Below are 15,694 nucleotides of genomic sequence, written 5' to 3' on the forward strand. Positions count from 1 at the left end.
CTACAACTGAGTTTGTATGTGATCATGCTTGAGTAAACAGTAATGTTACAACAACTCAGCTAACAACCAAGACAGCCAGAGCATAGAAATTAAGTTAAGGGAAAAATAACAGGTGATTAAAACCCACATGTAATCAACAACACAGGAGGAAATCTCAAAACAGAAATATGAGGAATAAAACAAAGCAAGGGAATATGATGCCCCAAAAGGTCAGCAATCACACAATAGAGGATTTGGTGGACAGTGAAGGGGATGAATCCTCAGTTGCTGAGGTCAGAAGAATGATAACAATAATGTTTAAGGAGCTTAAAAAGGACCTACAAAACCAACTCAATGAATCCCAAGAGAATACAGAGGAAACAGAAACAACTAAGTGAACTCAAAGAGGATTTCAACAGCATTGTAATGAAACCAAGGAAATTATACACAAAGAGATAAATGAAATAAAGAAGGCAGTACAAGATGTTAAAAGTGAGCTTAAAAAAAGATATGGAAAGGCTCAAAAAAAAAAATCAATCAGAAACCCTGGAAACAAAAAGTTCCTTAAATCAAATAAAAAATATAGTTGAAAGCCACTCCAACAGACCAGAACAAGGAGAAGACAGAATTTCAGAGCTCAAAAGACAAAGTAGACATTAAAGAAAAAAAGACAAATACTTAGAGAAAAGACTAAAAAGTTGTGAAAGGAATATGCAAGAACTCTGCGACTCAGGACCAAACTTACAAATCATGGGCAAGTCAGAAGAGGTGGCAAGTCAAAGGCATCAGAAACATAATTAACAAAATAATAGCACAAAAATTCCCAGATATCAAGAAAGAGATGCCTATCCTAATATAGGAAGCCTCTAGGACACCAAACAGGCATGACCAAAATAGAATGACTCTACAGCATATTATAGTTAAAACAATTATCACAGATAACAATTATCAAGGAAAGAATATTGATGGCTATAAGAGAGAAAAATTAAATACCATAAAAAAAGTAAACCAATCAAAACAACAACAGATTTTTTTTCTACAGAAGCCTTAAAAGCAAGAAGGGCATGGAGTGAGGTATTTTGAGCACTGAAGAAAACAATTTCAACCTTAGGATACTCTTCCCAGCAAAGTTATTATTCAAAATTGAAGGAAGATTAAAAATCTTCCATGATAAACAGAAACTAAAACAACACATCACCACTAAACCAGCACTCCAGAAGATACTTAAAGCAATGAAAGGATGGAAATTATTAAATCTCAAGAGAAGCACAGGCAATTAGAGAACAGAATACAATTAACTGCACACACACAAACCCTTACACTATAAAAACAACTAAATGACAGGAATCACCACATATCTTTCAGTCTTAACACTGTATGTTAATGGCCTCAACCTCTCTGTCAAAAGACACCAACTGGAAAACTAGATTAAAATGGAAGACTCAACAATTTATTGCTTACAAGAAACCCACCTTCTAGATCAAAACAAAATTGGCCTAGGGTGAATGGGTAGCAAAATATTTATCAAGATAATGGCCCCCCAAAACAGGCAGAAGTAGCTATACTTACATCAGATAAACCAGACTTCAAACCTAAATTAGTCATAAGAGACAAAAAAGGTCCGTCATACTAATAAAAGGAGGAATACATCAAGAGAAAATAACAATTGTTAACCTATATGCACCCAATGTTGGTGCACACACCTTTATTACTGGACTTAAAAACATAGATAGATCCAAACACAGTGATAGTAGCAGATTCAGTACTTCTCTATCACCAATAGATAGGTCATGCGACAAAAAAAATCAGCAAAGAAACTTTAAAATTAAATGACACCATAGATCAAATGGACCTGACAGATGTCCATGGAGTATTCTGTCCATAACAAACACCAACAAAATCCAGAGGATCATTAGGGATTACTTTGAAAATCTATATTCAAATAAACTGGAAAATCTAGAAGTGGATAAATTTCTAGATACATATGAACAACCAAAATTGAGTCAAAAGGATATAAGTCACCTAAATAGATATATAATAAGCAGTGAAAGTAAAGCAGTAATAGTCTTCCCAAAAAGAAAAGTCCAGGACCTGATGAATTCACTGCTGAATAGAATTCCAAAAGCAAGAGAAAATGAACAAATTTGCAATATTAAAATACTCTATTTTACTATATAAATATAATAATTTTATAAATATTGTTAATTATACTTATACAATAAATAAAGTGCTACAATATTTGTGTATTATATACTGGCGTATTCTTGTTTCTTTAACTTGTTTCTATAAAAATTACTAAATAAATGTTTATGAACTTTTTATGATATAAAGTATACATATTTATATTCTTATTTTTCAAAATCCTATTCAGTTTGGCAAATTATGATACACTGCTGAATCAATATAAATTTATTTGAGTATTAGTATATATGAAAAAAAATTTGCTTATTTGTATGGTACCTTACCTTTCTTTTGTTAATTATCCATTTGGATTTTTCCACATTTTTCCACTATGTTATGTATTCTTTTAATTAATATGCAAGAACTCTTTATTCATTAAAGCTTTATTAACTTTTATATAAATTTCCTATTTATACTTTCCTTTAAATTATGTTAATATTTTCAGACATGTAAAACTTTTTAGATGCGAAAATTTTTATTGAGTCATATGTCTGTGTAAAGTAAAATATATAACTCACGAGTTTCCTCCTCTTGTATTAGGATTTAAAACAATGTTTTCAATAACATATAAGTATTAATTTTAATTTTCTCTATGGCTACAGGTTCATTTTTATTTTTAAACTTTAATAACTATAGAATGTATGTGGCACAGTACATGTGATAAGAACAGCTTCTTTTTTAAATGATTATATACCATTTGTTAACCCCGTGGCACGATGCTTCTTCCAGTTACTTAAAAAGTTATATTTATACTATACAGAATGCTCATGTATTAATTAATGCCTACTTGTAGACTGAACACACGTGTTTATTCTTGTAATTGTTTTCTGTTGCAATTCATTTCCCTGCTCACAAATTACAACAGAACTAATATTACATAATTATTTATAAGTTTATGTAAATGCTAACTTTCTTTTTATTAAGATAACATTAACAGAAAGCTTCTATACCTTCTAAGACAAGTTACTGGTAATTTGCTTGCTGTTGTTTTAGCATGCTTATTAACTAAATATATGTTTAGGCTTAATTGACACTTACCTTTACAAAAATTCTTTAGTTTTCTCATTAGTTTACTCATTTACTTTACAAATATTTTCATTTACTTACTTCCAAGTAGCATGCAAGGTATTAAGAGATATAGTAGAAAATAAAAGATAGCTTCTGTTTGACACGATACTGAAAGTCCTAGTTGAACTAAGCAAAAAAAAATAAGTCATCCAAATTAAAAAGGAAAACATTAAATTGTCTGTTGGCAGATCACCTTTTTATATATATAGAAAACTGTAAAGACTCATGCATGCACAAATGACTGTTAGCCACAATAAACTAATTCGCCCAAGTTGCAGAATATCAGAAGTTAAGAAAATACTATTTAGCTACAAAAGAAATAAGGTACTTATGAATAAATTTAGTGAAGGGGTGAAAAATCTCTACACTGAAAACTATAAAACACTGATGAAGGAAATTGAAGACACAAATGATGGAAAGATATCCTAAATTCATGGACTAGAATACTAATGTTGCAAAAACATCCATACACTTCCCAGGTAACCTATAGGTAAAATGTAACTCCTATCAAAATATCAATGAGCTTCTTAACAGAAATAAACAATTATAAAATCCATATGGAACCATAAAAGACCCAAATAGAGCTATCTTGAACTAAAAAACAAGCTGGATGTATCACACTGCCTAACTTCAGAATATACTACAGAGCTATAGTAACAAAACCAGAATGGTACAGACATAAAAACAGATATAGACAATAGATTAGTATAGACAAACCAGAAGTAAATACACATATTTATAGATAACAGCTTTTAACAAGAACACACAAAAAGGAGATAAACTGTATGGGAATACCCTATGCAAAGGAATGAAATTAAACCATTATCTTACATCATTTGTACAAATCAACTCAAAATGGATTAAAAGTTAAATGTTAGACCCAAAAGTAAAACTACTAGAAAAAAATTGAAAAAGCTTCTTGGCAAAGATTCTCTAGTTATGACTCCAAAAGCACACGTGAAAAAAACCAAGACTATATCATACAAAAAAGCTCTGCAAAGGAAACAAACAATACAGTGAGAAGTTAAAAAAAAAAGGCCACAAATGGATAAGACAAAATATTTTCAAGCCATATATCTAATAATGGGTTAATATCTAAAAAGTAGAAGGAACTCAAACAAACTCAATTGCAACAAAAAAAAGTCCTGGCTTTTAGAAATGGATAACAAAGAAGTATCCCCAAGGTATATTGATGGAATGGCAACTCAAGACAGCTCATTTTAAGTTTGCATACAAAATGAAGCTAGAAATGCCATAACTTCAAAATATACCCTGGGACTGGAGATGTGGCTCAGGGGAAGAACACTTGTACACTATGTGTGAGACTCTTGATTTATTTGATCCTTGACGGCATAAAACATAAAAAATATATACTCGATGTTAATCAATAGCCAGTTCTAATATTTTATCTTGTATACTTATAATAAAAATATAAATTATATTTCAATGAAAGGAGTCCAGAGCCATAAATTTCCTTTGTATGGATCTTCTATTGCTAAAAAAAGGAACAACATTCATCAACATTTATTCAAATTCATAATGTGATCAGTTATAACTTACTTCTCAAGAATGAACAAAATCGGGTCATTACAAAACATTGAGACACTTCATTTGTAATTATTATTAGATTGTGACACACATATAAACTGTGTGTTTCTCAGATTCTACACCTCCCCTTTTTTTCATAATTCTTTGATTTTATCTATATGGAAAAACACATGTTGCCATCTTTGCCTGTTTGGAAGCACTGCATTCATGGAAACTATTTAAGTCTGACCAAAAAGTCAGTCCAATTCATCTTTAAAAAGTGGAATTCAACTGGTTTCTAATCCTGTGGAGACACTAAAAGTTTATCTTATAGTTCTGACATTATTAGCACAAGGTTTCCCCTCAACAATCACTATACTACACCATCCAATAGCAATTATGATCAGCTGCAATATTATGACATAATAAAAATAGAAAATTTACCACATCAGCCTTCAAGTAATTCTATATTTTTTTATGTCACTAAGACCACTGTTCAGTTCACCTAAAACTGTTTATGTAACACGACTTTCTTGATACAGTGCACATTGACATTCTGATGCAGGTTCCTTAAAACTGAGCAACTATTCCAGAATATTTTCAGGTTCCTTTGGAATGCACTCCTTAGCAAAAGAAATTCCACACATTGTTGAAGATTGGCTTATTCAGTTCACAGCTAGGTTTGCTTGGCATCAAACTAAGGGAAAAAAAGTTTTCCCTCATTTTACTATGCTGTTCAGTGGTTGCACATAAAAAATAACTAAGTTTTAACAAAAAATAGTAAGGTTTATTTGTTCCAAAAGCGTGTCTTCCATATCATTATCCAATTATGGATACATCAAACTATGCTTTCATCAGGAGCTCAGGGTCCTTTTCCAAACTCAGCTTGTCATTGGCAGAATTCAGTGCTGTCTTATTTACAGAGCTCAAATACCGACACTTTCTTTCTTACTTTTAGCTATGAGCACTCCTAATTCCTACAGCGTGTTCTCAGGTACTTGCTACAAATCCTCTGACTTCAAATCTCTCTTCAGCAATGAAGGTGGAGAATGCTCAAAGCTCAAGTGAGTAGATTAGGCCTACCTGAATAACCATTTGTCCTTAAAATTACCTATACCATATAACATAACCTAATCACAGGAATAAGATGCATAATAGTCACCATCCTGGGAGTTCTGCAGACCACGCACACAGGAAAATCTTGGGGCCATCGCAGAATTCTCCCTGCTACAATCCTTTGTTCTGCAGCTATTAATCCTATCCAAGGGACGTTATCATTTTGATTACTGTATTTTTCATCTCTAAAACTTCAATTTGGTTTTTTTTTCTTTACATCCTCTCATTCTCTCCTCATTGTATTCATGTTTGCCTTTAAATTGAAAAATATCTTGAACACACTTGTAACAGATATTATCTGATAATTCTATCATTTCTGTTGTTTCCAAGCCTGTGTTTACTGATTTTTCTTCTGCTCTTGTTCACATACTCCTTTCTTTACATGCTTACTAATGTTTTAGTGGATGTTCAACATTTAGTCTTCATGGTTTTTTGGTGAAATATGTTTTGCATTCCTTTAAAGAAAATTAGGACTTTGCTCTGACTTAGAGTTAAATGACTTGAAGGTGAGTTTGTCTAGGCTTATTTTCAATCTCTTTTCCATTGAGTCTACAGTAGCCTACTTGTCTCCACTAAGGTATGACTCTTCTTCAGTCTCTGGCGTATGCCATCATTATGCATATTAATATACATATAATTAGGTATCCTTTATTTGCAGATGATACTTAAATAAATATTATGGAATGCAAATGTATAAAAGCTATACTTTGCTCTCTCAATAATGAGGTATAAATACAGCATATCATCTCCATAAAACATGAGGTGTATGCTTATTATAATAATTACAACATGAATACATGTTTTATAACAACTCATGAAGTAAGAATACCAAACAGGTCAGGAGATGAAATCAATATTACCTTTGTAAAATGAGTGGGCAAAGCTCTGCTCAGGAATTAACTTGGCAAGGAATCCATGGTTCAAACTTGGATGAGGAATAGATGGTATAACCACAACTGTGGAAAAAATCATGGAATCAAATTTGAGGCAGAATTAACAAACTACAACATGGACCACTGAAGATTCATGACAATTCTGTATTCCTAAAACATGCAAACAGTACTAACAATAAAGAATGCATCTCTGAAGGAAGAAAATAAATTATGTATTAAGAGAAAAGACATAATATACTAAGTAGAATAGTTTCAGCAACATACAAGAGACATACAAATAGACAAGAAAATTAGAACTAGAAAGAGGTTTACTAAAATACTGCTCATTTTACATATATAATATATACGAACACATTAAAAATGGATAAAGTCTTAGTGTTACAAGTGAAGAAAGGACATAAACTATAGTGGAAGAATAATGTTTAATTTGTAGAACAAAAGTGTATTACAATGAAATAATACCATGTTTACATGTTAAAAGCAAATATAACATGCAACAGCAAAATGCAATAGCTAAAATATAATCCTTGTATCCAAAATAGTAGTAAAAGGTAAATAAGATGAGATATGCTTATGGAAAACAATATGCAGAGATTTGGCCACTAATTTCTACTCACTTTTTTAAAAATCGATTTAATTTTAGATCATACACATTTACTTAGGAAAGATAATTTCATCTAAAAATTATTCCAGTGACACATGAAAAAAACCATTGAGTTATCAAGGTTACAATGCAAACAACAGAAAAATAACCTTGATATGAATACCTGGTAGGAAATGCATAGGATTAAAGGCACTCTGTGGTACTGAAATATTAGTTGCCAGAAAATGTTTTTATAGATTTCAAATAGAGCAGGCAAAGCCAATAATGCAAGAATTCCTAAAACATGAGTGAATTTTGCAAATGAGAAGGACAACATGACCCAAGGTGGCTCACTGTTGTCTATGATGTTATTACTCCACAAGTCTTTGATTTTAATTCAGGCCACTTTGTACAAATTTTGCAGCATTTGTACAAAATTTAAAATATATGTTGGCATATTATGAATGACTAATAAGACTTTAGATATTGAAATAACTATAATGCATGAAAACAGAGAGGACAGGAAAGAAGGGAAGAAGGAAGGGAGAGAGGAAAGGAGGGAGGGAGGAAGTTATTCTTGAACTTGGCTACACAGATTTATATTTTGGCTTACTCTTGGTCTTGAATCACTCTATAAGGATCTCCTACTTTCATGTTTATTAAAATTTAAAAAGAAACTTATCAAAAACCATGAGTTGCTTGCATATAAACAATGGTATAGCTAAATGCTTTGTAATCATAAATGGGAAATGATAAGACCAAAGCTATGCTAATAAAAAAGGAATATAACAAACTATTACAGAAATATCATTCATATACATTTGGTGGAATTAAACCACAAACTTCTGTAAATATTTGAGATGATTAGGAGTAAGTATAGTTTAAACGTGGATGTAAACGTGATTAAAAAAGAGATGAATGCTGGTTAGAATTTAAATAATTTTTTAAAAATTAAATACCTGTACTTGTTGGCGAATTAATTTCTTGTCTGATGTTTCTACCTGGTTGGCTTCCAGTTCTTGCAGTGTCTCTCTGGGGTTCTAAAATGTCACGATACTTAGACACCATCAGGACAGAAATGAAGTAAACAACAGCCAGAGCTAAGAACTGTGCTTGCTTGCTATCATCCTGTGTAAATGAAAGAAAGTTTCATGTTCGAAATTTTCAAAGTGTATGTTCTTGAAGAATCTATTCTTGCTTTACTTTCTTTATGGAAGCAAACATGACATTTAACTTTTATTAAAAACCTGGTAAGTATACATTGTTATTTACTAAGTATCATGTAAGGAAAAACACAAAACGTATCATCTGAGTTACTGGTTCAAATGTAATTTCACAAAACTAAATTGTTAAAATTTTGCTAAATATGCCACGAAGTTTTATCCTTTGCCCTAATTATGATTTTTATCCACTACTGCACACTAAAACAATGTGTTTATGAAATATGCAGATGACACAAAGTTGAAGGAACAATTAAATGTCCTGGATTTTCAAAAATCAAGAGTTTTGAATATTATAACTGAACAAAATTAATAGGATAAAATGCATAAAGCATGAATTTTACACAAGCTTCATATGAATTACAAGTATGATATGGTGGCATAAGAAAAAGCTAATTCAATCTTTGATTACATTGTACCAGAAAAAAAAAATGACCTCAGAAACAGTGCCAATGTTTGAAGCTTGTCATTTCAAAAGTTCAATGATAACATAGAGTTTTTTCAGAGGAGAACAGCAAAATGGTTAAAGGTCTAAAAAAACGGGGGGGGGGTGGTTAAGTTAAAGAGAAAGGAGTTTAAAAATGCAGATGCACAATAACAGAAAAGATAACTTCAAAATAGGTGGCTTTCCAAAAATATTATGAAGTATATGCAACTTTGAGAATTCTATTCAAAGAGCCTAGAAAAACATCTTTTATACAAATAATGATAAGAAAGCTAATTTATACAACCTCTAATAATACGTCCATATTAGACCATTTTCTAAAGAACCAAATGTAAATGCTCATAAAGTCTTCTTTATAAGGTATGGAAAACTAGTTATTTCCAAATCAAAACTGTAAATTGTGACTGGGGCCTCACAGGTACAAATTATATACAATATATATATAATATATATACTATATGTAGCATATATAGAAATAAATAAGGAAAATAAAAGTGCATTAAATTCCAATAACTTCATTCATAACTGTTCTGTATTCAATATGTAACTTAAGCAAAATGCAAACAAGATTCATAATTTATGTACATTTATCAGAAAAGAAAAATATTTACTAATGATTTGATATTATGAAACAGAATTAGCACAACTAAGGGAGAAATGACTAAAATAGATAAAATATGTTCTGAAGTGTTGTGGATTTAGTACTTCATACACTGTGGGTAGTAGCTTTTACAGAGACACAGTTTTTTAGGAAGTGTTTTAAATGCACACTCCTTGTATTACCATGTGAAGGGACAAACACAGAGAGAAGGACAAAATCAAATACTTAAGTAGTTATTAGAAAGGAAAATGAAATAAAACCAGACTAGCAAAAATACCACACAAGAATGAATTCATCCACAACCCAAGCTGTAATGGATTGTATTTTCCACAATACTTCTATTTCTGCCATTGGAAACTCCATACCAGGCAATTAGAAGGCATTAACAAATATATGTGAAATGAATGAATGGCAATCATGATGTTGCAGATCTGTAAATAACAGATACTATGTGGTATGAGCCAGACTAAAATCCCTCATGTATGAGTAGTCTTCAAGATAACTGCACTGCTTATTTAAAGTTCTCTCTTTGAAAATCAAGTCTGACGTATAAAGAGGCTAACCATCTGGAGAATTAATTTTTGTAAAAATTGACTCTTACAGGTATGTTATTATGAGACATTATTTCTATTATGTGCTTCCCATCTTTTAAAAATGGTCCTCTCTCCACTATTCCAACTTCAATAGTAACATAATTAGCTGATCCTGAAATTCTTTAAAGATTTTAATGTATATGCTGGAAGCATGGCTCAAGGTGTGGAATGCCTACCTAGCAAGCACAAAGTCCTGAGCTCAAACTCCAGTATGACAAAAATGTTAATGCATAACATGGGATGAGGGAAAACTTTCTAATTCAACTTTGAAAGATTAAAATTTACTTTAGCTTATCTAATTTTGGATATAGGTAGCTTAATATAATCTATGATCTGAGAGGGAAAAGAAAAAAGCATAATGAATTTTCTTTTACTTCCAGCCTATTCTGAAAACAAATTTTTTTTTTTTTGGTGGTACAGGGGTTGAAATCAGGGCCTCTCATGTTCTAGGCAGGCACTTTACCAAGGGACTTTTTCATTGATTATTTTTTTAAGGTACATTCTCCAACTGTACATGCCCAGACTGGCCTGGATTGCAATTTTCCTATTTGTGATTACCCATGTAATAACAGGCATACATCATGGTGGCCACCCATTAGTTGCCAAGGCTGGCATCGAACCACAACCCTCCTGATCTCCACTTTCAGAGTAGCTTGAGCCACTGTACCCAGCTCAAAGTTCTTTTCTAACCCATTTTTGTCTTACCATATAGCAAATTGTCCCACATAACTCTTCTACCTGAATCTAAATAGTTCATGTGAGTTTAAGTCACCAATGTCTTTATCATAGAAAATAAGAAGAAAAAGAAGCATTTATTCTGACATTTTATGAAACTTTCCTCCTACTACACAGCTAGTATGCACTTTCTTCCACTGCCATTTCTACATTTAAATGTTTGTGTATACAATCTTACTAAGAATACTACACACTTAAAAAATAAAGCAGCTGAGAAAGAGTAAAGGGGAAAAAAGAGACAAATGTTTACCCTAAGATTTCTGTATATCACTTAGTCATTTAATCTAGGAATATATATATATATATATATATATTGCTATATATATGGATGTATATATATATACATATATATCCCTATATATATGTGTGTATATATATATATATATATACATACACATCCATATATACACTCTCTATATATACATATATACTTATATAGTGTATGTGTGCGTATATATTTCTTAAAAATCTAATTTTGGTTACATTTGTTTTAAAAATAATGCAGCTTAAATAACTCAGTTTATAAGATTTTCAAAAATAAAGATGAATACTTAGCATAATATCTACAACTGAGTAAAATACCATCAAATGTAAAATACCTCCAAATGTCACAGATTATTCAAATGTTAAAAAGGTATCTTGGAATCTAGGAAATGTGGTAAAAAGATAATGCTTTGGAAAGATCTGGTTGTGATTCTAACTCTATCTTATGTTTCTGAGTTTTTCTCTTAACTCACAAGTGGAGGCGTAGAATAATACAGATTCAAGTGCTTGATACATAGTGTAAACTCAAGGAACACAGGTCATATCACCTTGATGATGTTTGGAAGGTACATACTGGCAACACTTAGTGTTCCTTTAGAAAAGAAACTAAGAACTACTGCTAGGTGATCTGATCTGCTTACAAAACATCTATGAATTTGAGAAAAATCGTAATACTTACGTAGTACTTACTTAAGTACAACTTAATCCCTCCTTTATTTTATGTTAGTTTTTACTGTGCCTTTTGGAGATGAAGATATACTCCATATTACAATAATCCACTCATTTAAAAAAATACTTTTTTCTCATGATGACTAAGTCCCATTTCTAAATGGTGAAACTTAGGATGATACCTTTTTTTCAAGACCTAGATTAGTGCCCAGATCATGGTGAGATTTTTAATCAGAGTTTTAATGCTATCCTTTAAAAGAAATTTCCTTGTTTTGTGCTTATAAAAGTAATACAGGTTTATTACAAAAAATTAAAAATATGAAAAAGCATAAAAGAATAAAGGACAAAATAAAAATCTGTTTATGGAGAGATGATCATTATTAGATTTTTGGGGGATATTTTCTAGTCTTTTATATAACAGAAGTGCATGTATGTGTGTGTGTGTGTGTGTGTGTGTGTGTGTGTGTGTGTGATATAAATGTATTCAGTATGTACATATAACATTTGTGTTAATATTAGTGTGTCTGCACATACTGTTGATGTCTCAAAGTATATCATGATCATTTTTCTGGGTCATTACGTTTACCTTAAAATATGATCATAATAGTTACACATAGTTTTCCTTTGACTTAATATGTTAAGATCTATTCAGTTAAAAAACATTATTGGATATTTATAATGGTGCCAATTTTCTAGTAGGCCTCCCAATGTCTATTACTTAATCACACTAAGTTATCAACTTCTGAATAGAACTATTGGATCATAAGATATCAGTATTTGTAAGAGTTTTAACATGTTGGAGTAAAAAGCTTTGTAAATGTTTCCCTAATTTATACTTACATACCAGTGATTATAGAACAGAGCTTGTTCACTGCACCCTTGCAGTGCAAAGTATTACCATTTAAAAATTTTAGTTCATTTAATATTGGAAAGTATCTTGTTTTATGTTAATTTTGAAGATACTCTCCATGCTTGCTGTCTTGCACTTCATATCTTATATCCATTGCCTGTTTTTCTGTTGTTACTCTTCCCACTGATTTATAAGAATATATGCTTAAAAGAGTGATAATTTTCCTATTGTATATTCCTACCATGCACCAGTATTCTGTATAACTTAAATATATCTTAAGTACATTCCAAAGTACAAAGTACTCTATCTAATTTATTGTTACATAAATTTCAAAAATAAACTGTCTTATTTATTTTTGAGTCATTAGCTAACGTAAGAAAAAACAATCTAAATGGTTGGTTTATAAAAGCTATATTAAAACATGCTATAAATACTGAACCTTCTGCAAAACACTGTATATGTTTCTAAACAATTTATGAAAATACCTATCTTATTTTTACTTAGCTTGAGTCAGTGGCAACGTAATTGCAGAGTTTTATGAAATCTCCTTAAGGTATCTTTTTCCTGAAACAATAATAAGCTATCTTTCTAATTCAAATTCCCATTAACATCTGTATTTTCAAACTGCAGATTTTTTTTTAAACCTAACTTCACAGGCTGAGGACATGTCATTAGCAAGCTTGAGGCTCTGAGTTCAACCCCAGTACTGTTAAACAAACAAAACTTCTCTCCCCACAAAGTAATTACCATTAGCAGCTATGAGTTAATCCATTTCATTCATAATACAAGGAACATTGATAATAACAGAGCATCCAGCACCTGGAAAATGATCAAGAAATACTAAAAGAAAAGAATAAGCAATGTAAGTTAAAGTGAATTATAGTTTTCCAAGGCTATCCCTACTCTTGGAATACAAACAAATTATATTAAAATTTCACTTCATTTTTTAAAAAGTGGCCTATCAATAAACTTTCAGAGAAAGCTAAGGCTCAACAAATTTACAATCAGAACGATTCAATAAACCCAGACACAATGACATTTAATATGTAGAGTCCTTATAAAATTTAAATTATTTTCATAAAGTGTAAGATTTTTTTCAAGGAAGCGAAGCACATATAACTTACCACATCACGAAAGACAACTGCACGAAGGCGATTGATATCAACATCCTGAAGAAGTCTATCGGGATCTTTAATAGGAGAAAGATTACCTGGAACATTTTCTAAGGGAGTCTAGAAAGAGAGAGAGAAGGGGACAGAGAGGGAAAGAGAGGAGAGAGGAGAGAGGACAGAGGAGAGAGGAGAGAGGAGAGAGAGGGGAAAGGGGAGAGTGGAGAGGGGAGAGGGGAATAGAGGAGAGAGATGGGGAAAGGAGAGCACAGCAGAGGGGGGAGAGAGAGAGAGAGAAATTGTGAAGAAACACAAATTCCAGAAATTTTTATGGAAGTATCATTTCTAATATCTTTTAGCTTAGGTTGAACTAGTGAAATCATTTAATTCCTCCTCACAAAGTTAACATTTATTGACACTCTATTATTACAAGGCATACAGAGCATATCTTTCTCTTCTGCTCATGTCACTTACTGTTCTTATCCTTTATCAGCATAATTACTACTATATACTCATAAAGGCAGGTCTGGGCTCTAGTCTCTGATCTCTGACTTTGTCTTGTTACTAAAATTTCCTGAACCTCACTTTTCAAAACTTGCCAGCTCTATGACCTTAGGGGAGATTTTCTTGTTGCTGTTGCTGCAGTTTTGGAGTTTGAACTCAAAACCTTAATCTTGCTAGGTAGGTGCTCTACCACTTGAGTCATACCATTAGCCCCTTAGGTGAGATCTTAGCCTTTCCAAAACTCAGTTATATTATCTAAATGATAGGCTAACAATATTTATCCCAGGATGATTAAAGAAGGTAACAGATAATTTATGATATAAATTTATAGCATAGATGAAAGAAACTAGAAACATTTTAGTTTATATACTATTTTACATTTTCAAAGATCAACCTAATCTAATTTGACTCTTATAAAGACTACATGATAGGGAGAGCTTGGATTATAACTCCTATTTATATAGTATAAAAATGAGACCCCATGAAGGTAATGTGACTCATTCAAGTCCACACAGATTACTGGAAGGGAATTTTTTTCTATTATACTAACATACCACAAAAGAAATAAACACAGGGAGGGAAAAAAACTCTTACCACCAAGTTCCATTTATTTTTAGTGCTGAAATGTGTTTTGTTACCAAGTCAAATCTTCCCTTAAGATTCCTACATCCATCATGTATTCATGATTTTTACTACCAAGCTTCTTGCCATAGAATTTAGCTCAGCTAAATTACTATAGGTTTTTTTTCCATTGGACCTTTCTGTCCATATTCTACAATCAGAGCAGTACATGGCTTGAAAATCTTGAAAGGTTCCTTATTATACACTAAATGAAGTATACTTTTGAGATCTAACCTCTCCAAAATACTAATTTACTTACTCGTTTCAGAAGTATATATTGAGTGTTTAACTGATAGGAGGAAAAAGGAGTCAGCAGTAATTGACTGTTCACTGTATTCCAAAAATTACTAAGTATTTTAATACATTATTGGCTTGTTATTTAATTTAATCAATATAAACATCACATAAGTAAAGATTTGCATCACGGGGACAAAGGCAATTTGTCTCAGGTCACAAAACCAGCAATTGAGGAGCTGGAGGTGTGGCTCAAGTGGTAGAACACCGGCCTAGCAAGTGTGAGGCCATGAGTTCAAACCTCCAGTACAGCTCAAACAAAAACAAAAACAAAACAAACAAACAAAACCAGCAATTGACAGAGCCAGTATACAACTTCACAACTGTCTCTTTTTACAACACATTCACAGTGCACCAAATGCACTGGAGTTATAAAGATGGTCAAGATATGAACACTTCCCTCTAGTAATTAACAGTCTACTATATCTACATAACTATTATG

At 31.7% G+C, this 15,694-nt stretch overlaps 1 protein-coding gene across 5 annotated transcripts in view; it reads right to left on the reverse strand.

The window, feature by feature from the left end:
• The window catches only part of Nbea (neurobeachin), a 643,202-nt gene that overhangs the window by 433,689 nt on the left and 193,819 nt on the right, over positions 1-15,694 (reverse strand). For all 5 annotated transcript variants that reach the window (XM_074043550.1, XM_074043551.1, XM_074043549.1 and 2 more), the window contains 3 exons: positions 13,849-13,956; positions 8,307-8,475; positions 6,732-6,827 (listed from right to left, as the gene is read on the reverse strand). In XM_074043550.1, the coding sequence (XP_073899651.1) occupies positions 6,732-6,827; positions 8,307-8,475; positions 13,849-13,956 (373 nt within the window). The remainder of the gene's footprint in view (positions 1-6,731; positions 6,828-8,306; positions 8,476-13,848; positions 13,957-15,694) is intronic.

Source organism: Castor canadensis, chromosome 10 (assembly GCF_047511655.1).
Source record: "Castor canadensis chromosome 10, mCasCan1.hap1v2, whole genome shotgun sequence".
NCBI lineage: Eukaryota > Metazoa > Chordata > Mammalia > Rodentia > Castoridae > Castor > Castor canadensis.